Here is a 26,679-nt window from a genome sequence, read left to right on the forward strand (position 1 = left end):
TTAGACAAAAAAATATTATAGTGATATTACATCATCGTGTCCATATTTGTGCAAATCATTTTTTTGTTACTTAAAGTTATTAGAAAATATAAAATTGTTTTAAATGAAAACAGTGTGATATCAAGCACGGTGGAGACAAATTTTCTTTCCATGGCCTAAGGAAATTAAAGCCTTAACTAGTATTTATCCTTCACTATTGTCCTCTTATAATTATATTAATAATAATCATTATTTATATGCGCACTTATTCTACAGCCAATGCTTGTACTCCTCTGACATCTTGTGGCCTATACTGTCCATATGGCCTTGCTACAAATGCATATGGATGTGAAATCTGTCAATGCAAGATCCCAGGTAAGTCAATCAATATATATCAATATATGTGGTATTCCTAGTTATCTCGCTTCCAGTGATAAATATACTTGAATGTTGAATTGATTAATCTTTCAGATATGAAAAAAATATTCTACAATCCAATCAAGACATTCTGTGAGAGGCCAAATTGTGTAACCAACCGTTGTTCTGAAGGTTTTGCCACTGACTCTCATGGTTGTGACATGCGTAACTGTATGTGTAAGAGACCAGGTAACAACATCTTATTCAATTTGTTTCAATTTTGCGGTTTGTTCCATTTTTGACATTTCTATAGCAACAATGGACAATAATACATGTTTTGAAACTAAAGTAAACCACAATAAGCTCAATAGATTTATTAACATAATAATGAGGCTCTATCCACCATATCCATAAAATCGGCAAAGTGGTAAAACAACTCTTTTGAAGAGTAAGATGTTACCTTGGTGTATTGATTCATCTCATTGACTTACAAATATCTGGACATTTCTGATCTCAATATATATCACTGCTGGTTTTCCACCATGTGTTGTAAAACGGATGGACCTACATATTACATTTGCCCAGATCTAGAGTAAGCTCAAATCTGTATGTCTGTAAATAGTATATATTCATTCTTTCATTTTGGTAAAACTTCCCTGAAAATGCCAAAGAAAATGCTATGTGTCACACTTAATGCTACCTAGTCTTGGCGTTATTTGTTTATAACCTCTCTTTTATAGCAACTGATTGCCCAAGAATGACACCCGAAACATGTACAGAGCGATGTCCATACGGATATGCCACCGATACTCGTGGCTGTGAGGTTTGCAAGTGCCGACTATCAGGTTTGTTACATCAAAGTTCTTTTTTAACTAACAATACTGTACATATACATCCAGAATTTATACTTTAAATATAAAAATTGAATGCTAGAACTGCAATATTGTCACTCTGTCTTAAGCTCTGTCTACACTATCAAACTTTATGTAACAAAAAAATGTGATGTGACCATATACAGACATGATGATGTCATATCACCACCATATTTTGGAATATCACTGCCATATATGGGCACATCACACTTTTTTTGTCAAACTAGTTTGATAGTGTTGGCAGAGCTTTAGTCCGATGGTGCGATTCATGCTCCGGTGATCATCATATTTTAAACAAAATTTGTATTATTAAATTAAATATAATTAATATATAAAAAATGAATTTCATTTTGTAATTTTTAATCTTTCTTTTCAGGAAAGTGCCCAGATATGTCAAGTTGTGTTGAGACCTGTGTTGAAACAGGATTCCAGACTGACAAATTTGGATGCAAGCAATGTTCATGCAACCCACGTCCAAGTAAGTAACACTTACACAATTGTTTTGCTTTACTCGTATAATTTATGAAGGAAAATAAACGATAGATATTGTATAGACTAAAACAATTATGTGGTAAGAACTTATATATTTGAATATTTGCGATTAAACATGTTTGTAAATGTAGTGTACATAAATCAAGTAAGTAACAACTTTTTTTAAATGATCACTTACACAATTGTTTTGCTTTACTCATATAATTTCTGAAAGAAAATGAACAATAGATATTGTATAGACTATAAACAAAAGTGTGGTTAATACGCATGAATATTTGCAATTAAATTTGTTTAATGTATCGTACATAAATTAAAAAGTAAAATGTACAGTTAAATTATCCAAATAGGATACCTGAATGTAATTTATTGCAGCAATGTAATTTGAATGTACTTATGTTTTATCTTTTCGCATTACAGTCAGCCAGTGCCCACCATTGACCATTGAAGCATGCCCAATGAAGGAGATGTGTGCTTATGGTCTGGCTACCGATGACCTTGGATGCCCCATGTGTGTATGCAAATTACCAGGTGATTTCATTTCCTTAGTCTTATTATTGCTTGAATAACTTTTCTCAGCTTAGGCACATAAGTAAAAATGATAATAAAGGGCTTTGATTTTTTCATTTTATTTTATTAACCATCACCCATGCAGGTTTTCATTGAAAAGACTGATATTAAGGGCTCCTCTGTCAATTCAAATAATAATACATATATAAGATAATACAAAAACATGAGAAAAGACAAAACAATATATAAAGTTTGCCAAATCTGAGAAAAACTTACATGATAAAATCATTATTTAAAACACCATTTTAATTCGTTCTAAATGTGACTATGCAGTAGAAACATCTGTAGATTAGTGTTAAAAGAGTAGAAATTAATTGGGTCAATTCAACCAGTCAAAATTTCATACAATCTTCTCTTTTAAAAAGTGTAATATTTACAGATATTATTGATATATTGTGCAATAATTTTTTAAATGTTTTATATAGGTATTTCATGTCAACCACTGTCATGCAACTTGAGATGTGAGTATGGTTTGCGTACCGATAACAACGGCTGTGAACTCTGTGAATGCAAACAACCTAGTAAGTTCATTTCGTGTTGTCAATTCATTTTATTAGTATAATGTAACATACCATTTGACAGACCAATGTTAATTGACAAATACAGTCAATACCGGACTCTCTGAAAACCAGAAACTCTCCCATTACCAGACCTTGCTCAAGGTTCAAAAGGTCCCAAATTCATTTTAACCATTAATTCAAAACACATTCCGAATACAAGACTTTCCGGAAAACCAGACATATTTGGTCAGCCCAATGGTGTCCGGTATTGGGAGATATTAATAAAGAATTGAGTGTATAACCAAGGCAATCTAACAACAGGACACTGAGCTAGCTCACCTTGCCAAGATAAGAACTCGTAACAGTCCTTTCATCTTATGTCTGGCTGCAACAAATACCAACAGGACTGTAATATACATTTGTATTTATTCTTCTCTTTGTAGGCTCCAAGTGTCCAATTGTTAGCAACTTAAACTGCAAGAAAGTGTGTCCATTTGGCTTGGCAACATGCTCAAATGGTTGTGAAATCTGTTCCTGCAAATTGCCAGGTAAACACAGCAAAACTGAATGTTGAAAAAAAAATGTGATATACCGAAATATGGACATGATGTCATATCACTTCCATATTTGGGCACATCACATTTTTTTTGGTCAAACTAGTTTGATAGTGTAGACAGAGCTTAATTGCAATGAATGAAATATGTTTCAGATAGGACCTTGCTCCTTGATAGCAGTAGGAGATCTACCATGAAATAAAGAACTCTCTCTTTACTATTTCAGTCTCTAAAACATCCAACAAATTCCATTCCAAGACAATGTATGGAGCAACATGCGAGCCTCTGACTTCCAGAAATTGTGCTTTGACATGTCCAGATGGTTATGCCACAGACTTTGGATGCGAGATCTGCCAATGTCGTCAACCAGGTAAAATATGATGAATGTAATTTCCATCATTTCAGCAAACTTATTATGAGCAGTAGTTTTTTTTCACATAACGTTTGATAGTGTAGACAGAGCTTAAGAAGTACTTTATCATTGCATAATGTTACTGATTGCTTGTCATCATAGCAATAATATCTTTAGACATTTTTCTCCTTATGTAGATAATGTGATTGGGTTCTTAGAACCTTCCAAAGTGATACAGTCTTTCCAGGTACACACTACATGACTCATTGACATGAAAATTCCCTATCATTAAAAAAACTTAATTATATAGTTCCAAACGTATAAACTTAGCTATTGAAAATCTTTTTGCACATTTTCAGAGGTTAATTGCCCAGTCTTGACCGATGTTGTTTGTCCAAGAAAGCTGACCTGTCCATACGGTTTGTCCAGCAACAGCCAAGGATGTCCAATCTGTGAATGTAAACAACCAAGTAAGCTAAAGGATTTTCATCTATTCATCTATTATATGTTGTTATCCACCTTACAGCAAGTACCAATGACCGTGGTTACAATGCCTTTTTAAAAAGCTAAAACTAGAACATCCAATATTTCTATTTTTAATTACTGATTTTTTGTCATACATTATATTAATGTATCCATTTTTACTTTGTTATATTATACGTATTTTCATTTATTTTGTAACAGTTTCATGCAGTGTGAATGAGTGTGCTATTGAATGTCCATATGGATATGCTACAGACCTTCAAGGTTGTGACATCTGCAAATGCAAATTAGCACGTAAGTTATTTAAGTTACTTTAAACACACAAAAACTATTAAATTATTATAGTGAAATAGCACACATTGAATAGGAAAATACAATTATGACTATGTAAACTTTATTAACAGTTTATTAAATGTTGGTTTCTTTTGTTACATGCAATCTTCACACAGTTATGATTAATGCCTAAAGCCTAAAGAAATACTTTCATGTTTAATGCAAAATATGTACCTGGACTGCATTTTTGTAATTTCTGTATGTTTTGGAAACGATTGTATCCAGATCAGTATCTCTTACAGTAATTTATTCAACTAAATATTGAGGTATCAACTTATCTTGGTTTTTGACAGCATCTGCAACATGCAAACCAATGACCATTCATACCTGTCAGAAGATGTGTACCTTTGGATATGCCACTGATGTTAATGGATGTGAGATCTGTGCCTGCAAACAACCTTCAGGTATTTAATACTAATAATATGTAACATTATTGTATTTCAGTTCTGCAGGAGGCAGGCAAATATGTTTTTTACATGCACTAGGACATCATATCAATAGGAAATACCTTTGTATAAATAATCTGTGTGTTAACTTAATGCAGGGCATGAACAAAAGTGCTCGATACAAAAGAAGAACAAAATAGATAAATGAATGACTTGAATTCAACATTTCACATACAGTAGTACACTCATGAATGTGAAAAAAAATCAGTTTCTATGCTCCAATATGTATATATGATGTACTGTATATGAAACAATTTTATACCGAATTATGGACTTCTGAAATGATTCATTTTTTAACCCTACTTTAGTTAACATGGGTGTCACTGTGTCAGAATCACCAATGTGTCAGCCATTGACTGGTTGCCAGGCTTCATGTAACAATGGTTATGCCACTGACAACAATGGATGTGAAATCTGTTCATGCAGAGCTCCAGGTGAGATAATGAAACAAAAATTACATGGTCCATTTTCTTTATCAGCATAGTAGCATTTTCATCATTATCAATATTGTCATCATCATAATTTGTATTACCATCATCATAGTTACCACCAATATACAGTATTATACTAGAAGTTGATGTATTTAATTTGGTATCTTCGTGGTCTTATACAGGTTCTCGATGTACAACTCTTTCATTTGAAACATGTCCACAAGTGACTACCTGCCCCTACGGTCTAGCAACCAACTCAGACGGATGCGACATCTGCTCTTGCAAGATTCCAGGTATGCTTTGTTGTTTCTTATAGAAAACCAATCTTTTTAACTTCTTGAAATAATCTAGTAAACCAATGTGTAAACACTGTTGCTTGGTGGTTGATAAGATTGGTGGTTGACATGCCTGCTTACCAATTCCAGAGTCCTGGGTCCAACTGCTGGTTTAGCACTACCATTTCTATCAAGATGCCTTGAATTTATTGGTAATTTTCTATCCCTGTATTGGGAATTACATTTACTGTTCGATGTCTACTGAATGAAACTACTTTCAATGTATGGTTGATCACATAAGCATAAACGTTATATACGTAATTTTATTTCAGCTACCTGCCCTAAGGTTGATCGTACTAACTGTGATAAACTATGCGACTTCGGCTATGCCACTAATGCAAGAGGCTGTGAGATCTGCTTGTGTAAAGTATTCAGTAAGTTTTCAATTCATTTAACTTATTCAATTCACTTATTCCAAAAACCTTTTGTCAGATGTATCTATCTAGTATTGTTCTAATTCCAGTTAAAATATTTAAGTATACTGCTCCATTATTCCTAGAATAAACAATTTCATGATAAATGTATTTTTGATGAATGAATGCACTGCTTGCACAGCATTTATTATCAAATATATAAAAATATTTAAAACTTGTTGTTTGTACACAGACAAAGCTCTAAATATAAAAAACATCAAAAAACACGATAATGAAAAACACATCAAAGGATACAAAAGCATACAGGCAAAAGAGAAAAATTCCAATAACAATGTCATGTCATGAGGCCTACAATGGGACACAGTTTTTAATTATACTAATCTTATCTAGATGTTTTGCTGTTATATAGAGTTCAGAATAAATGACTTTCTATGTCTACTAGTTCGAGTGTAAATTATCTAATACAGACTTTAGTTTTTAAGTATTGTACAAAAATTTGTGTAGGTCAGTTTTTGACGACTTTGTTTTTACATATTAATTTTTCATTCGACCGCTCCCAGTACAAACACTACAATTAGTGTCCATAGGTATTTGGTATCTCATTCATAGTCTACCAACTGTTGGTTTGTGTATATATGTTATGGCATATGTAGTGTGTATACGGGTGGGTATCTCACTCATAGACAACCAACACCACTATTTGTTTGTTTTTGATAAAACAATAATCTTTGTGATTTGTTATCTTTTTCTAGACCCTAGATCATGCTCATTAGTCCATGATTTTAACTGCCGTAAGTTCTGTCCATATGGTCTGGCTACCAATGCCCTTGGATGTGAAATCTGTGAATGTAAATTGCCACGTAAGTATCACCCATCAATCATAATAAATACTTAGAATCATTTTTATTATTTATAAATAAAGACCAAAAAGACCAAAAGGAAGACCAAAAACAACATAAATGGCAACCATAAAAAAGGAAACAGAACTTTTCACATGCGGACCTATACACATGCTTGCTCAAAAACGTACAGAGTGGCGAACACAAGTGAGACGTGCAATGTCTAACAATGATTAGCGTTTAAGATGATGATTATTATTTATTTGTCAATTGCTACTGTCCTTGCTGTTTTGTGTCTTTAACATGCCATTTTTGTAGCAATTAGTTCCTTTTCATCTTTTTATAGTTGATAACAGAAGATTAAACATTGTGAATTGCATTGGTATTAAATTCATCAATTAAAGTTATTGATTTTATGTTACAGCTGGTCAAGAAACCTACTCTGTTGTCACATTGACCCCAGTCACCAGATGTCCAAAGAATTCCCTCAGAGATTGCACTTTGACCTGTCCCAACGGATATGCTACTAACAACAAGGGATGTAAAATCTGCAGATGCAAAGAGTCAGGTATTGGTTACATTTATTATATTTAATTATGGTGTCATTTATTTCCTTTTTGGAAGCACATGGTGTACCCGCAAACCTTTACTTGTGTATGCCGTAAAACACTTAGACAGCAATGAATGCATTCATTTTTTCAAAATATTGACTTCTTTTCACCTCATTTTACTGTAAATACTTTCCTTATCCTGAAATAATCAATATGTTCTTTTCTTTCAGAGCCTTTGTGCACTGTTATTAGCCAAGATGTTTGCCCCAAGATTTATACTTGCGAGTTTGGTCTTGAAACTAATGAAATTGGCTGTGAAATCTGTTCTTGTCGCCAACCAGCCCTCTGTAAATCCATGAAGACTTGTAATGCTCAATGCGAGTATGGTTTTGCAACCGATAGATATGGATGTGAGATTTGTGAATGCAAGCGAAAAGGTACCTTATTACATCTTGTATTGTGCATGTTTGTGTCTGAGTGGTGCATCATTCCTCTCCCTTACAAACGAATCTGAAATACTATCCCATTTCACCTGCATTGTGAGGAACAAGGTCGCCACAGTGCCCTATATTCAGATTATCATTCTATTTATTAAGTAGCCTTAGTATACCAAACCTTCCCAACTTAACTTTACATTAATAAAATAATAACTGTACACACCTGCAATTAAAATTAGTTACTATGTTGTTGCTAAATCATAGTTCATCAACAATGGGTTTGTTACCAAAAGACTGTGTTTCTAGTAGATGTTGAATTTAATTACAGAGAAACATTGATATTTTGTCTTTATTTTCAGATTCCACATGTACATCTTTCACCAACTGCAATGTCGCTCAGAACTGTAGAAATGGTTTGGCTACTGATCCTATCACACGTTGTGAGATTTGCAAATGTAAGATGCCAAGTAAGTAGTATTGATCATCTCTCTGATAATGTACCTAATAAAATGCCTGAATATTTTATACCTCTGGCTCTGTGGTTTGGTAATTATCATGCTTGCTTTACCAATCCCAGCTCCTGTATTTATACCCTGGCTGTCTACCACATTACTAGGATAACAAAAATATCACCATTGGCTCATTAAGTCATTTAATGACACCAGTTCACCCTGTTATTAGTTTTAGTTTAATTGTATGGTTGAAGTATAGTCGAAGACTGTTCTGAGCCTAGGACAACATTGTTCTGTCATTATATAAATAAGCATAAGTAGCGTAAATTATGGCCTAGCTTCTCGAAATACATTCAATACATTATATAAGTATAAAATTACCAGGTATATATTATTGACAATGGACAGTGTTTAGTAACCAGATTATGGACCATAGTAATGTGCATATGTATAATCACTGTATAATATTTGTTTTTAGGAGCACCAGAATTCTTTGGAACTCCTGGTGCTGGAAAGAAGAACTTCCTAATTCCTCAAGTGAAAACATGTAACTATTCACCTCAACGATCATGTGCACTAACATGTACTGATGGTTATGCCACTGATTATAAGGGATGTGAAATATGCAAATGCAAGATCATTGATAGTAAGTGAACTTTATCTCTAAAGCTCTGTCTACACTATGATGATGATATCACTACCATATTTGGGCACATCACACTTTTTTTTCAAACTAGTTTGATATTGTAGACAGAGCTTTAGACAATCAAATGGTTATTTATATTTTTCCTTGTAATTTTTAAATTACAAATGGTGGTAAACTATTAAAATATTAAGCAAATATTATTCTCCTTGCAGACAATGTATGCCCAGTTATAATAGAAACCGTGTGCCCACTCATGAGAAGATGTGAATATGGTCTGGCAACCAATGCTAATGGATGCAATGTCTGTGAATGCAAAGTACCAGGTAATGTCACAAGCAATTATTTTCTTAATACTTAAGGACAACTCTTGGTTTATGTATGGAACCTATTCACTCTCATAGCAGAAAACTAGTAATATTTAGACACTAATCATTCATTATCATTACAAACTTGTATTCAAAACTTTCTATTATTTAAAAGTCGAAGATAGTCAGGTCTCGGGTCTATTCTATAGTCGCCACAGATTGACTTCTTCATCAGTACTTCTATGAATGGATGATTAGTTTGGAACATGAACGCTTGTTGATCATACCCAGTACCGTTTTGATTGTACGATCATTCGGGAAAACACCTCGCAATGCTATGCAGTTATTGTTTAGGTTAATTTTCTAGAGGAAATGACTTTAATTAATTACTACTTTTATTTAGGTATATTTAGGATGCTCTTTTGAAACCTTTTCATCTCCATTGCCAAATTATCCAGTAGTTATGATAATTTTCTTACTTTTTTGATAGCACTTTGTCAACCAATCGATTCTAGCAACTGTAACCTTCGTTGTGAGTATGGCTTTGCAACTGACTCTTATGGCTGCCAGAAATGCTCTTGCAAGAACCAAGGTGTGTGTTCTTTTTCAGTTGTAGATTATCCAAAAGGTTTGAAAAAAAAATACAATTGAATATCTTACCTTACAATATATATATATATATATCAAAACAATCTCATCTGAGCTGAGTAACTCGATAAAACTGTTTTGAGGCGTAAGTTAACATTGGTTTATCTTTTGATAAATCTGTTTTACCTATAAATATATCTATTTCAATTCACAGCCACATCATGTGTACCAGTTACCTCTGTCAACTGCCCACTTACATGTACTCTTGGCCTTGCAACTGATTCTGAAGGCTGTGAAATTTGCAAGTGTAGAATGCCATGTAAGTGACTGTTTTATTTACTTTACTTTACTCTACTTTACTTAATGAAAGAATAGACATTTAACAGTGTACTATACTATAATTACAAGTCACTCAATAACCGGCACCCTGAATACTGGAAAAACAATTCAGAAACTAGAATGTTCTTACAGCCTTACCTGTACTTACTATGTACAGTAGTGGAGCTGTACATTCCAATCTTGACCTAGTTCCAGGGGTGTAACTCAACTCTTTCAACTCCACTCCCTAAGCCTCAAATGAGACTGGTGAGTTTCTAGCTATTGGATGCTTATAAAATAAACATGAAATGAACATTATCAAAAATGTTTCTTGTTTTCTTTATGAAGAACAGGGTTTCATTTCTTTAATTTTAAATTCTTCAGGTGTGATTAAGACATTTAGTTTCAAGGTACCAACTACTGCCCAACCCGATGCTCTAGTACCACAGAGTCGATGGATTCCAAACCTCCAATGCTTTAACCTCAATGACTGTCTACGTACATGCCCTTACGGATACGTTACCAACACCATGGGATGTGAAATCTGTCAATGCAGAAAATCACGTAAGAAAACTCGATATTAATATTTTCTTCTATGTAAAGATCTTAGGGTTAGTCAAAATGGTTTTTTCTAAATTGATTTTTTAAATTGGGTTTATTTAATTCAAACTTCTTTTGAATTTATTTTCAATATACCTTGGTATATTACTACTATATTATAGTATAGTAGTACTATTAATAATATTTGATTATATGAGGGAGTGAGTGAACAAGCAGTTAACAAGAAAGTGGAACCGTAATACATAGCCATAACATTAGCAAAGGATGGAGGCTCACTATAGCTATATGGTTCTAGTGGTAAAATGAGTCTTCTCATAGTAACCCACCCTAAAAAACAATCAAAGAATAATAACCCAGGGTTATAAGTAGAAGATTTATGGTACTCATACTTCATTCTATATCTAGCCTCTCAGTGCCAGACTCCTAGGTATTATTTCTTGTTTTCATTCTATATTTGTAGCCTCTCAGTGCCAGACTGTGACCAGTGATACTTGCCCAATCAAGGAAACCTGTCCATATGGTTTGAGAACTGATGTTGATGGATGTGAAATCTGTTCTTGCAAACAACCAAGTATGATATTTTATTGCTATGTTAATATTTGAAAATTATCTAGCAGATTTGTGTGGATTTTAAAATTCAGTACAAACACATCCTAAATAGAGTATGATCCATCTTTGCATGATCAGATAATGATCATTTCAAATCAATCAGTTTTATTATTATCACAAAATTTTTATTTTTAAAATAGATACTTTCATTGTTCAGTGTATCATTGGAAATTCACATGGCACAAATTGTTCACAGTTTCATTTTAGGAATAAATAAGGGTCTGGTTGAAATATTTGTTTTATTCGGTACTCAACAAAATAACATTCAAGGATGACCCATAAAGCTGAAACAGCTTATTTCCAATGGGGCTCTATTAACAATCAATTACAGTTACAAAAAGAAAGTGTTTAAATATGTATTGATTAATTTATTAATGTGTTATAATTTGTTAATCCGATATTTATATTTTTGTTTACAGCCCCATGCAGTACAACACCTTCAGCAAAATGTACAACTGTTTGTTTGAATGGGTATGCAACTGATACAGCTGGTTGCCCTGACTACACACTATGCAAATGCAAGAGATCAGGTATATACTCCTTTCCTAATATTATGCTCTACTATATACTGTATAATACTGTTAAAGCATATTCAGTACATTGCTGTTAATATGTGGTTAAGATGATGAGCGCTGCTTTGTGGCAGCTGTATGACACTTGGGGACTCTTCAGACAGAAAGATAGTTTGCTGTGAGTCGCAGGTTATTCCCCCACAGTTTTATTTACATTTTAAGACAAATTTGTATATTCATGGCCTATATTAAAGATGTATTGTCCCCCAAAAACATGAAAAATGAAGATTAATTAAATCAGACTTTGAATATGTTATTTTGTAGTTTTAATCAAGTTAATCACTTCAATAGAAAAAAAAAAAAGAAAAAAATCATGTTTTCACTTATAAAATGACAAAATAAATGGTAAAATTCAACCAAAAATCCATTGGCTGGCAGCCAATTTGACCATTTTTGCTTTAAATTACATTTTTTTTATGTAAATACATTTTTTTTCGATCCAATTTTTTGTCAAAGTGGATAACTATTATGTTACATTAAAATGGAATATTCCAAAAAAAATTTTTAAGAATTATTTTTTCAGGGGGACAATACATCTTTAAGTAGGAGAAAATTGTTGAATTAACTGTAGACACTTTATAGTTATTTTAACCACCATCCACATTTATATATACTTAATGATTCATAAAGAAATATATGTATTATTTGTGGAAAATCAATAAACAACAACAACAATTATATCATACTTATTACTATTTCCTATTATTTATTGAAAATACTTTCAAATTCCACCAATTTGTATTATTTGTTTCCTTGATTATAGCTGCCTCACGTGTGTGTAATTCTAGAAGAGAGGAAATGAGGAACTGCAAGAAGTCTTGCGCTTATGGATATGCTTCCAACACCTTTGGATGTCCTATCTGCAAGTGCCAACAACCAAGTAAGTACTCACTCAAAATATCAATCACTCCAAACTAAATGTAGCAACAGAAAGATCTTTGTTTTCTTGTTTGATAGTGTAGACAGAGCTGAAGAAAGCCAAGTAAATTAGAAAATACGATTTGGTTTTCTTTTCCATACCTTTCTTTCTTTGTCTGAAAAGTTGCATATACTACACTAAGCAGTTAGTTTTCATATTATATATATATATATACTATTGTTATTTGCCATTTATTAAATATAATGGGTTTTTTTCTCAGCTTCCAAGGAGTTGTCCAACAGAGTTAGTGTTTCCAGAACCTTTTACACAACCCCCAACAAGTACCCAACCACCTTCTACAGTGGTGTCAATTCTGTCAACACTGTCAATTGTCCATTGATCAATTCTGAATCTTGCACTTTGACCTGTAACTATGGATTTGCTACAGACACTACTGGTTGTACAATATGCAGATGTAGATCTAACCCAGGTTAGTTAAACTATATTGTTAAACCATACTCTCCCAGTACCAAACTTTCTGAAAGTCTGATAAATTTAATTTCTCACTTTTTATGATAATAGAATTTTAATTTTGTTTCTATTCATTTCAATTTTTAGCATCATGTGCTGAGGTTAGTCCAGATGTTTGTCCACTTGCCTTGACCGCTAAGTATGGACTGGCAACAAACAATGCTGGATGTGATATGTGCATTGCTCGTAGACCAAGTAAGTTCCAATTTTGTTCTACTCTAAATTAACTTTTGTAATCTTGATTTATTTACATACTAAATAATGGGACTGGCATGAAAAGTTTGAAATATGGGAATTTCGACTAAAAGACGAACTCTTTACAGCCTCGCTACAGCTAGGCCTACTTACGTGATACATTTCGTACCATACATGCCCCACATTCTGAGCCTTGAATTGAGTTTGATGCTAAGCTATTTTTATTAATTGCTAAGCCTAAACGTTAACAGTAATGTGTACTACTATTATACAATGCACTAATCTTTATTTGTCTTTTTCTAGTCACTTGCAACCCAATCAACACTCACAACTGTGCCAACACCTGCCTCTATGGGTATGCTACAGATAGCTTTGGATGTGAAGTCTGCAACATTTGTGCAAAACCATGTAAGTAGCATGTCGTTTACCTTATTGCAAAAATTCAGATATAAATAAAATTGTTTGTGCTATTTTATTCATCTGTTTATGTATTTGTTTTTATTTTCCTATTTTATGTTCTTTTCTTTTAGCTGGTGAATGTTTGGTTGTTCTTACATCTTGTCAAAAGAGTTGTAATTATGGTTATGCCACAGACCCACAAGGATGCTCCATGTGCCTCTGTCGTCAACCACCATGTAAGAACATTAGAATTAAACAGTAACAGACATTGCACTTTTAGTCAAATGTTTGATGAAGGAATTTTGTGTGTCTTTTTCAGTTTATTTGACCTCTTTTGTGCCACTCCTTATTTGCACATTTGTTTGCCAAACTTAATAAAATAAGTTACAGTTTCTGAAAAATTGATTAAATTTAATTCAACATTTATTTTCTGTCAAGAAAACAACTTTTTTATGATAATATATCAATAATTCATTGTGCATTGTTATCTGTTTTTTGTCTTTTAGCATTCAAGACTTCTCGTGTCATCAACTTCAAACCTGCCATCACTCCATCAACTGCTCCCACACCTACCTGTCCAGAGCTCAACTGTGCTCTGTCTTGCTCACAAGGCTATGCCACTGATCCAAACACCGGATGTGCTCTCTGCAAATGCAGTGCTCTTAGTAAGTCCATATGCTACTTATGATAGAGTGTAGGAGTTAATTTTTCAAAACTGATTAAATTTAAATTAAAAACATATTCAGGGCTATGAATATTCATGTTAAAACTCTTTTACATACCAAATTCGTAAAAGTTTATTTTAATTGAATACTTAACCTGGATTAGATTCTTCTTATTGAACTCCCATGTAAACAATTGTTGTAACCATGCCATTTATTCTCATGTATTTTTTAGATTGCCGTGAACGTGAGTGCGCTGGCAAATGCCCATTTGGTGTTGTCACCAACCGCAAAGGATGTCCAACATGCACTTGCAAGAAACCAAGTATGAAGATACATTTCTTTTAAAAGCCATGTTTTATTATATATGTACAGTGTACTTTAAAACTACATTTTATAAATGTGTTTTTTTTTTTTAGTAACTTGTGCACCACTTGGTCAATGTGACTTGGTATGTCCACGGGGATATGCCACCAACATTCATGGCTGCGAAATTTGTATGTGCAAGAAAAATTGTAAGTTAATTATGTTTTGCGATGTTTTTTTTTTTTTCAGTTTAGTGTAACATGTGATGCTCTAATTATTTTTATCAAAGAGTTATCTTTCTCTTTAAAAATGATTGGTTTTTTAAAATTCTATAGTTGATGTTTGCCCAGAACCAATGTGTGAGATTGATGAGACGCTAAGATGTTCTTTTGGCTACGCAACAGATGCTAACGGCTGCGAAATTTGTCAGTGCAAGATGCCAGGTTGGTATTAGTAGACCAGGTCATAAATGATATTAAAACCACTATTGTACAAAGTCACTAAGTTGGTATTGGTAGACCAGGTCATAAATGATATTAAAACCACTATTGTACAAAGTCACTAGGTTAGTATACTAGACCAAGTCACTAGGTTAGTATCCAAGTCATAAATGATATTAAATCCACTATTGTACAAAGTCACTAGGTTAGTATAGTAGACCAGGTCATAAATGACAGTCATAATAGACAAAAACTCTCACTTTCATATTAAAACCACTATTGTAATGTCACTATTATTAATTATGCTACATGAATATTTTCAACAGTGAGATCAATTCTACCAATTAAATTTACACCTGCTAAGTGCACCCCATTGTCTTCTGAAACCTGTAGTGAACGATGCCCTGATGGATATGCAACTGATACCATGGGATGTGAAATTTGCACTTGTATAAAACCAGGTAAGATGGTGTTTCAGTTTTGTTTACTTTTTCTCACTTTTTCACCTGCCTATCCAGATGATTCAACACCACATATGCACCCTGCAAGAAGGCACACACAGTTTTTTTCTACTTTTCTAAAAAATAGTGAGCGATATAATATCTATCTATAACCCTTATTGTTCTTTTTAGTAACTGAATGTGGAATCATTGCTGCTGATTGTGCTATTGCTAAGACTTGTCCATATGGCCTTGCTACTGATGATCTAGGCTGCACAATTTGTAAATGTAAAATGCCATGTAAGTTTACTGTTTTAGATTGATTGATTAATAATGTTCATCTTCAAATTGAGGAACGTCATATTAGGTCCTCCACAGCCATAGTGAGGCTCCTACCACGAAAGGGGAGATAGATCAGTGCGCTTGGGCAACCTTCTAATCTTCCAAAAAAGAGGCCCTGGGTTATTTAAAGTACACAAAAGCCAGATGAAGTCAGTGGACCTCCAGTGGTCCTTATTCGAAAAGACTTGTTCTACTAAAAGAACTATGGCCGAAGAGAGCTTTAGAATTAATCTTTCCATTTTATTTACAGTTTAAAATATAGATCGATGATCTATTTAATGATAAATGATATTAACTAAACCCTTAATTGCATTTTAAACTTTAGGTTTGTGTACACCACTTCCCCGAGGCTGCAATGAAAACTGTGAATATGGATTTGCCACCAACTTCTTTGGCTGTGAAGTCTGCAGATGCAAAGAGTGTAAGAGAACATTACAATCCTTTTCATACATATTACCAGTGGCGTAACAAATATGAGCACCCACAGGCTAGACCAGGCACCCTGGAGCTTATTGGGAGGGGGGCCTGAGCAGTGCCCAGAGGAAGAAAAAAGGCATTAAAATATGTCGGAAAAGGCTAAAACGTCAGAGACCTCAAGTGTTGCAGCCACTTAGGGCCTCAAGTTTCTGCGTTATGCCACTGCATATTATTTTATAACAACACCACAAATTTATGAAATTAAGAAAAACAAAAATGAAACATTTCTTTATATATATTAAAATAATCCTTATTAAAATAATTCTAGTTGTCTTATTTATGTGATTTCTTTTTCATAAATCTTTATCTTTTTACTTAATAGATTCTTCAAGTGAATGTCCATCTTTGGACACATGCAATTTGAACTGTCCACTTGGTCTGGCCAGCAACCATGAGGGATGTGAAATTTGCAAATGTAAATACCCAAGTAAGTAAATCTTAATTTATGAGAATAAATGTTATGTATGTATATGCCTACATCACTTTACTATTTTGATTTACTTGATCATAATGACATTGGAATACAATGTCCTTCCATGTATGAACACTTTAATACAGATATCCATTAAAGAAAGATAATTGGTAGATTGATCGACAAAAAAAGATATGTTTAGCTTTAAGCTTGGTTCCCATTAAGACACAACGCAAAGACATAGACACAACACAAGCGAGTTGACCAATGACAAGCGACAGTTTGAATAATGCATCGCTTTTGATTGGTTAAATCACTTACATTGCTCTTGCGTCCTAGTGGAAACCAAGCTTTGCTGGCTACAATAACAAGCAATGTAATTAATACTTTTTTTCAAACTTTTTTTCAGCAACTGAAATGGTATCTAGAGTAAGAGATATGACACCTGTGCAAGGACCCAACATGATGCCAACAATTCCAGGAGTAAATGTACTAGCCCCTGAACCAGCATGTCCAACAGTCAACTGCTTTATGCATTGTCCTCATGGCTTTGCAATCGACCCAGTCACTGGATGTGAAAATTGTGATTGCAAGGCTGGTAAGTTTAACTCATTTGTACAGGAGGGATGTATATGGAGTCGTTCGGTTCGGGTTGGGTGGTCATTGTTCAACATTGGGCTACCTGGGACTCCTCCTTGTTTAATAATCCAGATATTGAGGTGCAGGTTAGTGGAGATACCACTGATATAGATGGGTCAGAGCCGGAATTTGATGCTGCCATCGGGTCTTCACCTACTCATCTACCATTTATTCTTTCCTGATGATTCTTGAGGTTTACATTTCCTTAAGCCATGAAAAAGAAATTTAATGTCTGTTTTAATATTTACCATAGTTACTTATGTTATTATATATTGTTTTTTTAGCCGATTGTATTTCATTATATGTTTACATGTACATATGCCAATCAAATTGAATCTTCATCTGAATTTTAACATACTGTCTTTCTTTGATATTCAGCACCACTATTCACCTGTCCAGCCGTTCCACGAACTACTCACAGCATGTGTGTTAACTTCTGTTCTATGGACTCAGATTGTCCATCTGGTGCCTACTGCTGCTCGAATGGATGTGGAAAGACATGTTTGACTGCAACATCTAATGGTAATATTTAAACCAACAATTTCATTGCAAATAAAATATATTATGATCATATGCTGTACACTGGTCGGAGATCCCCACTTGGAAAACTGAAATATTTGCAAAAATTTTTGAAAGCATGGCCAAACAAGTGAGATGCTATAAAGATTAAAATACAGATTGTTTTAATACTGCCCTCTATAATAGAGGACGCTATTAAAACAATCTTATCTGCATTTATAGGAAACAATGGATGCTAGGCCTTTTTGCAGGAAAAAAGTGGAAAATGTGTTGGGAAATGCATTTTTGTCCCTTTAGTTAACAAGCTAGGGCCCAGTAGTAGAGCCTAAATATTTTTACTGTTAACATTAATCATGAGAAATTATCAAGGACATATGAAAGAATGATGAGTTTACCTGGACTCATTAGAGTATCATACATTTTAAAGGGGTTTTAAAAATTATGTTTAGAATGTATTGATGAACATGGTGTTTCTCATGCTTCTGGTAAGCTGTGGATGAGAGATAGTTGTACTCGCTGCTCTTGTGATCAGGGTACCACGTCATGCACCGCATTCAAGTGTGATCCAATCCCACAAGGATGTCAACCATACTACATCACTGGACAATGCTGTCCAAGCGCTAGTTGCCGTAAGTCTTTCTTTCTTTTTCCAGCCACTTTCACAGAGAACTTATTCATATATTCCTGAATATGTACATACGTTGATACATTATTGGTGCTTTGAAGTAGTGATGTCTTATCTCAACAGCAAAATATACAAATTTAGATAATGTGTTTGATAAATGAATAAACATAATTTATTTAATGAATGGATATGTATAGTAAAATTTTAGTTAGTTTTAGGTATAATGACAACATGAAATGGAATTCCTCCAACTGAATTATTATTGCACATTTTACATGCATTTTTTGTGGTTGCCTGTTCCATCGTCCGTTTCAATTTTGAGTTTTTAAACAATATCCGATTTACAATTATAAATTACATGCAAATGCAAGCAAAATAAATTCTAAACATTTTGAAAAAATATTAATTAAATGGCATTAAATCTGCAATTTTTTTTTTATTCCAAATTCCAAATTTTCCATTCTACTACATATGAAGTCATTATACGATTTATACTTACACATCCGTTTTGATTTTGATCAACTTTATTTGACATTGCAGCCCAGAAAACTTGTTTGACCCAGGATACTTGGTCCGAAGACACCTGCACCAACTGTACATGCGTTGATAATGCAGCAGTGTGTACTAAACAGATGTGCCCAGAGATCAAGCCAGGATGCACCCCAGAATACGTCAGAGGAAAATGTTGTCCAGATATGAAATGCCAAGGTTAGGAGCAACTACTATTTATATTTATGTATATGCAATGTCATATTGAAATTAAGAAGTTGTGTAGTAACTAATGAACATTTATTTTCACAATTTTTCTTTTATATGAAGGATGCCATTTGGCCAATGGGCAAAGAATGCGCAATGGTGAATCGTGGAATAAGGATAAGTGCACAACATGCCGTTGTGAGAATGGCAATGCTGTATGCTCAACCGCTACATGTGAACAACCCAAACCAGGATGTAAGGTTGTTAACTTAGTCAATCAATGCTGTCCTCGTATTGTATGTCCTACTGAAGGTAATGTGTGTTTAAGAATCTTTGATTGTGTTTAATTTGATTCGCCTTGTCCTCTTGATGGGATATTAAGCTGTTGGTGTACACCACTGCAAGTGCTACACAAAATAAATTCTCTTGGCTGCGATGGGCACTTACATTTTGCATTTTCTCCGTTTCTGAAGAAAAAAAATTGTATTATTTATATTCATATTAGCCAGTACAATTAATTTCTGTATTTATCATGTTACAAAAATTCCTCCTAACCAATGAAACAGTTTAATAATTCTTTCTTAGATGCAAATGAATCAATTAACACTGTATTGTGTCCATATTATAGGATCTGGAACCTCATCATCAACATTGGGAACAGTTGGAGAACAACCCTGCTATGCTCACAAGAAGATGGTGCCAACAATCAACATGATGGGTGTGTCCATCCCAATAACTGGTTTCTTTAACCCAGTTTGTACTGCTAACGGATTCTATGAAGGTAAACAGTGTCATCCATCTACCGGTTTCTGCTGGTGTGCTGATCCATTTGGCAAAGAGATTGCCAACACAAGAACACAACATGGTGGCTTAGTCTGTGGTGAGTGTTCTATCTGTAATTACAATAAAGATATGAATGTTTGTTCATTAGACTAGATACCATTATATTTCTTTTAAATTTCATTAATTAGTGTAGACAGAAGTTTAGATATAAATCATTCCAGTTGTTTTGTTCTTTAATGTTTGCAGATCAATCAATGTGTGTGGACCACCTGAACAGCCCACGCATTCACGGAGAACAATGGAAACCTGAATCCTGCACCACATGTACTTGTGAATATGGACAGAGTGCCTGTCTACCAGTAGAATGCCCTGTTGTTCCACAGGGTTGTGTTATTACCTCAAATACTGGATGTTGCCCTGAGTTCACTTGTGGAGAAGGTAAGACCACTTTACCATTATTATCCAATATCATTGTAATAGCTTAAAAAGCACTAGCAATACACTATCAAACTTTATGTGACAAACAAATGTGTGCCCATACATGATGGTGTCACATCACTACCATATTAGAACATATCACTACCATATTTGGACACATCACACTTCTTTTATCAAACTAGTTTGATCTGAAGACTGATCTTTAGAATCAAATATTACATTACTTTATTGTACTAGCTGTTTACTGTTATTTTCTAGGATGTACAGTAAATGAAATCCACTATGCCATTGGAGAGTCTTGGAATGCTGCCAACTGCCAGAAGTGTACTTGTATGGCCTCTGGCCAACAGTGCTTGTCACGTACGTGCCAAGTATTCACTGACCCAATTCCAACAGGATGTCATGCTGTCTGGACTGATGATGTATGCTGCCCTCGTACTGTTGTATGCAATGGTGGTAAGTTTAGAGTTTTTTTCTCATGAACATCACCAATATCTTTTTTCATGTACATAATTTTAATATCATGTGTGCTTAAATTTTTATTTTAATATTAAATAGTGCATTAAAGAAAGGTAATATTATATTCAGATGCATTCAACAAGCCATTACAGTCAGAAAAATATTTAGGTAACTTTACATCAAAAGTTGATGGATGTTTCTTTTTTCGTGTTTAGATTGTCCAGTTGACAAGCCACAATATGCTTGTTTTGTCAACCCTTGTGACAATACTCGTTGCCCAATGAACCCTAATGCCATCTGCAAGCCTAACTACTGTGGAGGATGCAACGCTGTATTCTACAACAGCAACAATGTTCCTGTTCAGTGTACAAGTAAGTATAACCTACAGTGAGGTGTCTTTATTCTTTATTTAAAAACAAAACAAACTTAACCATATTGTGGCTAAATGACTAAATATTGGAAAACTTAATTATATACTACATTATGGTATAGCCTTAAAGCCTCAACAGGCTCAAACCTATTTAATCAGTGTTGAATTTAAACAGGATATTATTTTGTTTACTTACCCACAATTCTTTGTTAGACTGTATGTCAGCTACTGGCAGAATGTATCTCCCCGGTGAAGATTGGATTGAAGGAAGCTGTAGACTCTGTGCCTGTAACAGTGTAGGTAGATCAGTGTGCTCTAACTCCTGTCAGCAACCACAGACAGCTAGTAAGTATGCTGAAGTAACTTGAAAGAATGATATTGATCCCAAGAAATTAAATACTTTGCGAATCTAGTAATTGGGGTGTTACAGATCTATGGAACGAATGCATCCCAGGTTACTTCATCATCTTGTTGTAATGGATCTGAGACTGTCATTCCTTTGGCCATCCATTTGGCAAGGCTATAATATACCAGAACACCAGATTAGCCACCTACTCTTCCAAAAGATGCCATTGGTTTCCAGAGGTTTACACTGGACCTCGAGTTTAAAATCCTTATCTGAAATGACTTGTCATCACCAGAAGAGTCGAAGAATGCCCTGAATCTATGCCAATATTATGGCTGAGGTTTGCAGTGCCCTGCCTAAACCACTCCACTACTGGAAGTGGCTTGTTTTTTCATTAAAAGATGGTTGCAGTGATATTGTGTTGGAATCTGTGTCTTAAAGATTACAGATAGGAAGTGGGCTAATTGGATTACAGGGGTAAAGGGTCGTTCACACCTGTTCCGGTCCAGCGCCGGAAAATCCAATCGAACATCAGTGTTTCGTTTTCATGCGACTACACGCATATCGATTGACACATAGCCACGTGGAACGTCATGAAAATGCAACATTGATGTTCGATTCGTCGGACCAGAACCGTGCCGGAACAGATGTGAAAGACCCTTAAAGGCAGAAAAATCAAGCCCTGAATATACACATGCTTGTTGCATTTGTATTTAAGATACTAATATTTTATTTTATAGCCCTTTTTTAACATAGGATATACACATCAATTTTAATGTTTTTCAGGCACCAAAACTTGTGTGGATATCTCAGGACAGGTTTACTATGTCGGTCAAAAATGGGAGAACACAAAATGCCAGACCTGTACCTGTGAAGCTAGTGGTCAAATCTCTTGCGCTAGCAAATGCGAATATTCTCTAACTGACCCATTGCCAGCAGGATGTAACTTTATATGGACAGACGATAAGTGTTGTCCAATCCAACCTGTTTGTAATAATGGAGGTAAGAACAATATTTGTTGATACATATAATGATATTAATGTTTTAAATTCCATTGTGCTTAAAGTACAATATATAACACAATCTAATATCATTAGTTCAACCAATATGTAATGTTTGACGAGTAAAATTTGTTTCAATTTTAATTTTTGGAGGACTGAATGAATTCTATACTAGTCACAAAACAATTAACGAAAACCTGATGATAATTTTTGAATTAAAAGTGTGTGACTTATGAGTGTTATGCTTAATAACTGTTTTGTATACACAGAGTGCCCAGCTGGCGTTCCTACAACACCATGTCTCATAAATCCCTGCCGTTTTGCCCAATGTCCACTTAACCAAGCTGCAAGGTGTCACAGTAACTACTGTGGTGGTTGCAATGCTGTGTTTATAGACCAAAACAATTTCCCTGTCCAGTGTACTGGTGAGTTGAAGTAATTTTTTTTTTCTTTTTGATACTCCAACAACATTCCTTTAGAAACTAACTTGCTAAGACATGCTGTTAAATGATCTTGATACTGAGAACTTTTACTAATTTTTCTATAGGTATACCATTAACTTTATAGGCCTTGCCTAGATACTAAATTAAGCCATGGGGTCATTGATAGTAAAAAAGGACAGAAAAAAAACTGGAATAAAATTGCCTGATTTTTTATACTTTTTTACTTGGTGACAGAATGTGTATCCAGCTGGGGCAAGGAATTTTCTAGTGGAGAAACATGGATTGAAGATGGCTGCAGAGAATGCCTCTGCACAAGTAAACAAACCAAGACTTGCCGTACTATCCAATGCCCAACAAACACCGATCCTATACCAGAGGGATGTCGTCTTGTGCCATCCACTGAAGGATGTTGTAACCTCAAAGTCTCATGTGGTATGTACATTGAAATGTTATGCATACAAAGTGTGTGTGGCTGAGCTAAGACAGCAGAACCGTAATCCATAGCCATATATTGTCAAGGGTTCAAGGCTCACAATTTACTCTATGGTTTTGGTGGTAGAACAGGTCTTCTCTGGTAAGATATATAAACCGTAGGCCTAGTGTACACAAAATGTCTGTGTGCACTTTAAAGTAGTTGACTGCACTGCACTTACAGTACATGGCGTGACCTTTAGAGGAGAAGCATGTATTAACTCATTCATTATGTCAAGTACCCCAAGTCCACATCACTATGAGCAATGATCATATACAAATGGACATTATCATTTTTTGTTGTGTCATGAACTGATATTTCTCACTTGTTTTCATGTTTTTGTATTTTAGAATGTGAAGTAACCTCTGGTTCCAACTACTGCTTTGCATGTGCATTAGCTACATGTCCAGCTAACCCACAAGCTACCTGCAAAGTGAACAAATGCAATGGATGCAATGCTGTCTTCTATGATGAGTTTGATAAGCCAGTCCATTGCCAATGTAAGTTTTATTTATCATTTAATGAGAACAAAAAGACCAATTAGACCAATTCTTCACTAATTTTTCAATTCTCACCACTGCTTTCGTTGTGTTGGACTGATTGAAATGCATGGTAATATGGTCCTTTCACATTTAACTATGTTAATGAATGGGTTAAATTACTTTCTAGAATCTGACCTCCGGATGAACTTGTGCAGGGTAAATTAAACCTAGACGCGTACTATGCGAATGCAATGCTAGCATGTTTGGAACAAGTTTAGAAGGAAACATCATTGGCCACCTAGCTGTTGTACTTTGTTATGGGCTAGTTAGTCCAGGTTTTAAGATAGTCCCCTTTCATGAATACAGCCTAGGAGATTATTAAAAAAACAATTTGGAATCAATAAAGATAAATAAATATAAAGAGGATAAAACACATACATATACTGTATTTGTGTCTAAATAGAACAATTTAAAATTCCTTCTTTTTTTTCAGATTTGCCTCCACTTCATAACTGCCCTGCTGGATTAGATCACATGCAATGCTTCATAAACCCTTGTGCTAATGCTCAATGTGTTGCTAGACCAGATGCCCTCTGCCGTCCAAACTACTGTGGAACCTGCCATCCAGAATTCTTTGATACCAATGGACAGCTTGTGAATTGTGATACTCGTGAGTTTAGTTTTTAAAAATCAATCAAAGTCACAGTACTCACACATATGCTAGTTCTCCGATATATATTTAATCGTCAGCCAAAGTTTATAAGCACACATCAATTATTATAATTTGAGTTTTAAGATACACTACAAATTTTGGGAAAGCATGGATCGCATATCTGAGAATCAAAGCAACAAAGGCAGTATAACTCTATGGAATATAGTAAATAAGGATAGAAATGCATCATGCATAATATTATAGTATTGATATTTTATATTTGTATAAAAGGTACTTTTAAATTAATAAAGGTTGGTAAACACGAGTTTAAACAAAATTATTAATTGAAATTTTAAAATCTACAGTGTCAGATTATTTCTATAAAAATTCCAAAATGTCATTTCTTTTTTAACATCACAGAACCTGAATGTGCTCGTGCTTGTCTAACAAACCCTTGTGAGACTGCTCAATGCCCAGATCATCCAACTGCCATCTGTAAACCAAATTACTGTGGAGGATGTGTCGCCGAGTTCTTTGATGAAAACAATCGACAAGTTACATGTTCAGGTTAGTCACACAAGCTCATAGGACTAAGTATATTATTGATGATGATAATAATGTTAAATAATTTAACAGCCACAGAACGAATTCTAAACCGCCCGGTTATATACTGAACCAGGAAAGAGAAAGCTGCCCCAACCGATATTCAAACTCGGAAACTTTTGCTTGATATGCAGATGTCCTAACTGGGCTTTCATGGTATTATTCAATTTCGAGTCGATAAAGACTCTTCACGACGTGGTATGGCGGACCAGCACTAGTTAGAAATGATGATTAATGTTAAATAATAAAACAAATTAGTATGGTTTGTTGGAGAGGCACTTATTCAAATTTGCAGCCAATGTTCATGTATCCCAGAATAACAGTTTGCTAGTTAAACAAAGAATTAATGACATTGTTATATAACTAACACTTTATTATTAATTACATTTCAGAATGTCCACCTTCGAAGCCCAAACACTGGTGTTTCTTTAACCCATGTAATTCAGAGACTTGCTCCAACTATCCAAATGCTCTATGTCGACCAAACTCTTGCGGAGGTTGCAAAGCAGAATTCTACAATTTGAATAATGAAATACTACAGTGCACCCCAACTCCAGTGGGTCTACAGCAAGACGTCATGACCACAGCAATGCCAGTCCAAGGTATTGGCTTTTGAAACTGTATTTATTTTCGTATTTGAGTGACATGGTCTTTCAAATTTTTGTTTTTAACTATTGTATCGATGATGAATAAATTAGATGTATAAAAGTGTAAACAATCAACCTCCATGAACAAGTTTAATGATTAGCCTATTAAGAATGGTCCTTTTTCATTGGAGAATGCTTTATAATGTGTAGTAAGCTTAGTAGTTGTATAATACATCTATGGACTCTGTTGTTGCATTACTGAATTTTATATATATATATTGATACATACAGTACAAAGGTATAGTTCGTTTCCTAATTTTTACCCAATGCTCTCTCAGAAACTGAAAGCCCATGTAATCCACTGATCATAAAGTACTTGACCAGTCCAATTGAAACGAGTTTTACACCACGTTGTGCATCTGATGGCTACTTCTCACCAAAGCAGTGTGATGGTAAAGGATCCTGTTGGTGTACTGATCCAAGTGGTCAACAGGTCAATAGCTTCATTAATGGTGAAGAACAGGCCTCCAACCTCGAATGTGCTGACA

At 34.4% G+C, this 26,679-nt stretch overlaps 1 protein-coding gene across 2 annotated transcripts in view; it reads left to right on the forward strand.

The window, feature by feature from the left end:
* LOC144845942 (uncharacterized) overlaps positions 1-26,679 on the forward strand; it is a 56,756-nt gene that overhangs the window by 27,287 nt on the left and 2,790 nt on the right. For both annotated transcript variants that reach the window (XM_078703461.1, XM_078703462.1), the window contains 56 exons: positions 256-354; positions 451-585; positions 1,077-1,181; positions 1,585-1,686; positions 2,118-2,228; positions 2,693-2,788; positions 3,211-3,315; positions 3,548-3,691; positions 4,033-4,143; positions 4,358-4,450; positions 4,783-4,893; positions 5,244-5,369; positions 5,549-5,659; positions 5,974-6,075; positions 6,828-6,935; positions 7,339-7,482; positions 7,696-7,902; positions 8,262-8,369; positions 8,833-9,000; positions 9,213-9,323; positions 9,796-9,897; positions 10,108-10,212; positions 10,596-10,775; positions 11,233-11,343; positions 11,801-11,911; positions 12,717-12,833; positions 13,093-13,302; positions 13,431-13,538; positions 13,842-13,946; positions 14,069-14,173; positions 14,444-14,602; positions 14,835-14,924; positions 15,019-15,114; positions 15,241-15,348; positions 15,672-15,806; positions 15,978-16,085; positions 16,453-16,548; positions 16,927-17,031; positions 17,426-17,614; positions 18,034-18,177; positions 18,624-18,803; positions 19,340-19,507; positions 19,619-19,807; positions 20,124-20,375; positions 20,525-20,716; positions 20,975-21,172; positions 21,391-21,546; positions 21,759-21,890; positions 22,678-22,893; positions 23,162-23,317; positions 23,570-23,767; positions 24,158-24,307; positions 24,783-24,959; positions 25,362-25,508; positions 25,937-26,146; positions 26,470-26,679. In XM_078703461.1, the coding sequence (XP_078559587.1) occupies positions 256-354; positions 451-585; positions 1,077-1,181; positions 1,585-1,686; positions 2,118-2,228; positions 2,693-2,788; positions 3,211-3,315; positions 3,548-3,691; positions 4,033-4,143; positions 4,358-4,450; positions 4,783-4,893; positions 5,244-5,369; positions 5,549-5,659; positions 5,974-6,075; positions 6,828-6,935; positions 7,339-7,482; positions 7,696-7,902; positions 8,262-8,369; positions 8,833-9,000; positions 9,213-9,323; positions 9,796-9,897; positions 10,108-10,212; positions 10,596-10,775; positions 11,233-11,343; positions 11,801-11,911; positions 12,717-12,833; positions 13,093-13,302; positions 13,431-13,538; positions 13,842-13,946; positions 14,069-14,173; positions 14,444-14,602; positions 14,835-14,924; positions 15,019-15,114; positions 15,241-15,348; positions 15,672-15,806; positions 15,978-16,085; positions 16,453-16,548; positions 16,927-17,031; positions 17,426-17,614; positions 18,034-18,177; positions 18,624-18,803; positions 19,340-19,507; positions 19,619-19,807; positions 20,124-20,375; positions 20,525-20,716; positions 20,975-21,172; positions 21,391-21,546; positions 21,759-21,890; positions 22,678-22,893; positions 23,162-23,317; positions 23,570-23,767; positions 24,158-24,307; positions 24,783-24,959; positions 25,362-25,508; positions 25,937-26,146; positions 26,470-26,679 (7,812 nt within the window). The remainder of the gene's footprint in view (positions 1-255; positions 355-450; positions 586-1,076; positions 1,182-1,584; positions 1,687-2,117; positions 2,229-2,692; positions 2,789-3,210; positions 3,316-3,547; positions 3,692-4,032; positions 4,144-4,357; positions 4,451-4,782; positions 4,894-5,243; positions 5,370-5,548; positions 5,660-5,973; positions 6,076-6,827; positions 6,936-7,338; positions 7,483-7,695; positions 7,903-8,261; positions 8,370-8,832; positions 9,001-9,212; positions 9,324-9,795; positions 9,898-10,107; positions 10,213-10,595; positions 10,776-11,232; positions 11,344-11,800; positions 11,912-12,716; positions 12,834-13,092; positions 13,303-13,430; positions 13,539-13,841; positions 13,947-14,068; positions 14,174-14,443; positions 14,603-14,834; positions 14,925-15,018; positions 15,115-15,240; positions 15,349-15,671; positions 15,807-15,977; positions 16,086-16,452; positions 16,549-16,926; positions 17,032-17,425; positions 17,615-18,033; positions 18,178-18,623; positions 18,804-19,339; positions 19,508-19,618; positions 19,808-20,123; positions 20,376-20,524; positions 20,717-20,974; positions 21,173-21,390; positions 21,547-21,758; positions 21,891-22,677; positions 22,894-23,161; positions 23,318-23,569; positions 23,768-24,157; positions 24,308-24,782; positions 24,960-25,361; positions 25,509-25,936; positions 26,147-26,469) is intronic.

This window comes from Antedon bifida, chromosome 6 (assembly GCF_963402885.1).
Source record: "Antedon bifida chromosome 6, ecAntBifi1.1, whole genome shotgun sequence".
In the NCBI taxonomy this organism is placed as follows: Eukaryota; Metazoa; Echinodermata; class Crinoidea; order Comatulida; family Antedonidae; genus Antedon; species Antedon bifida.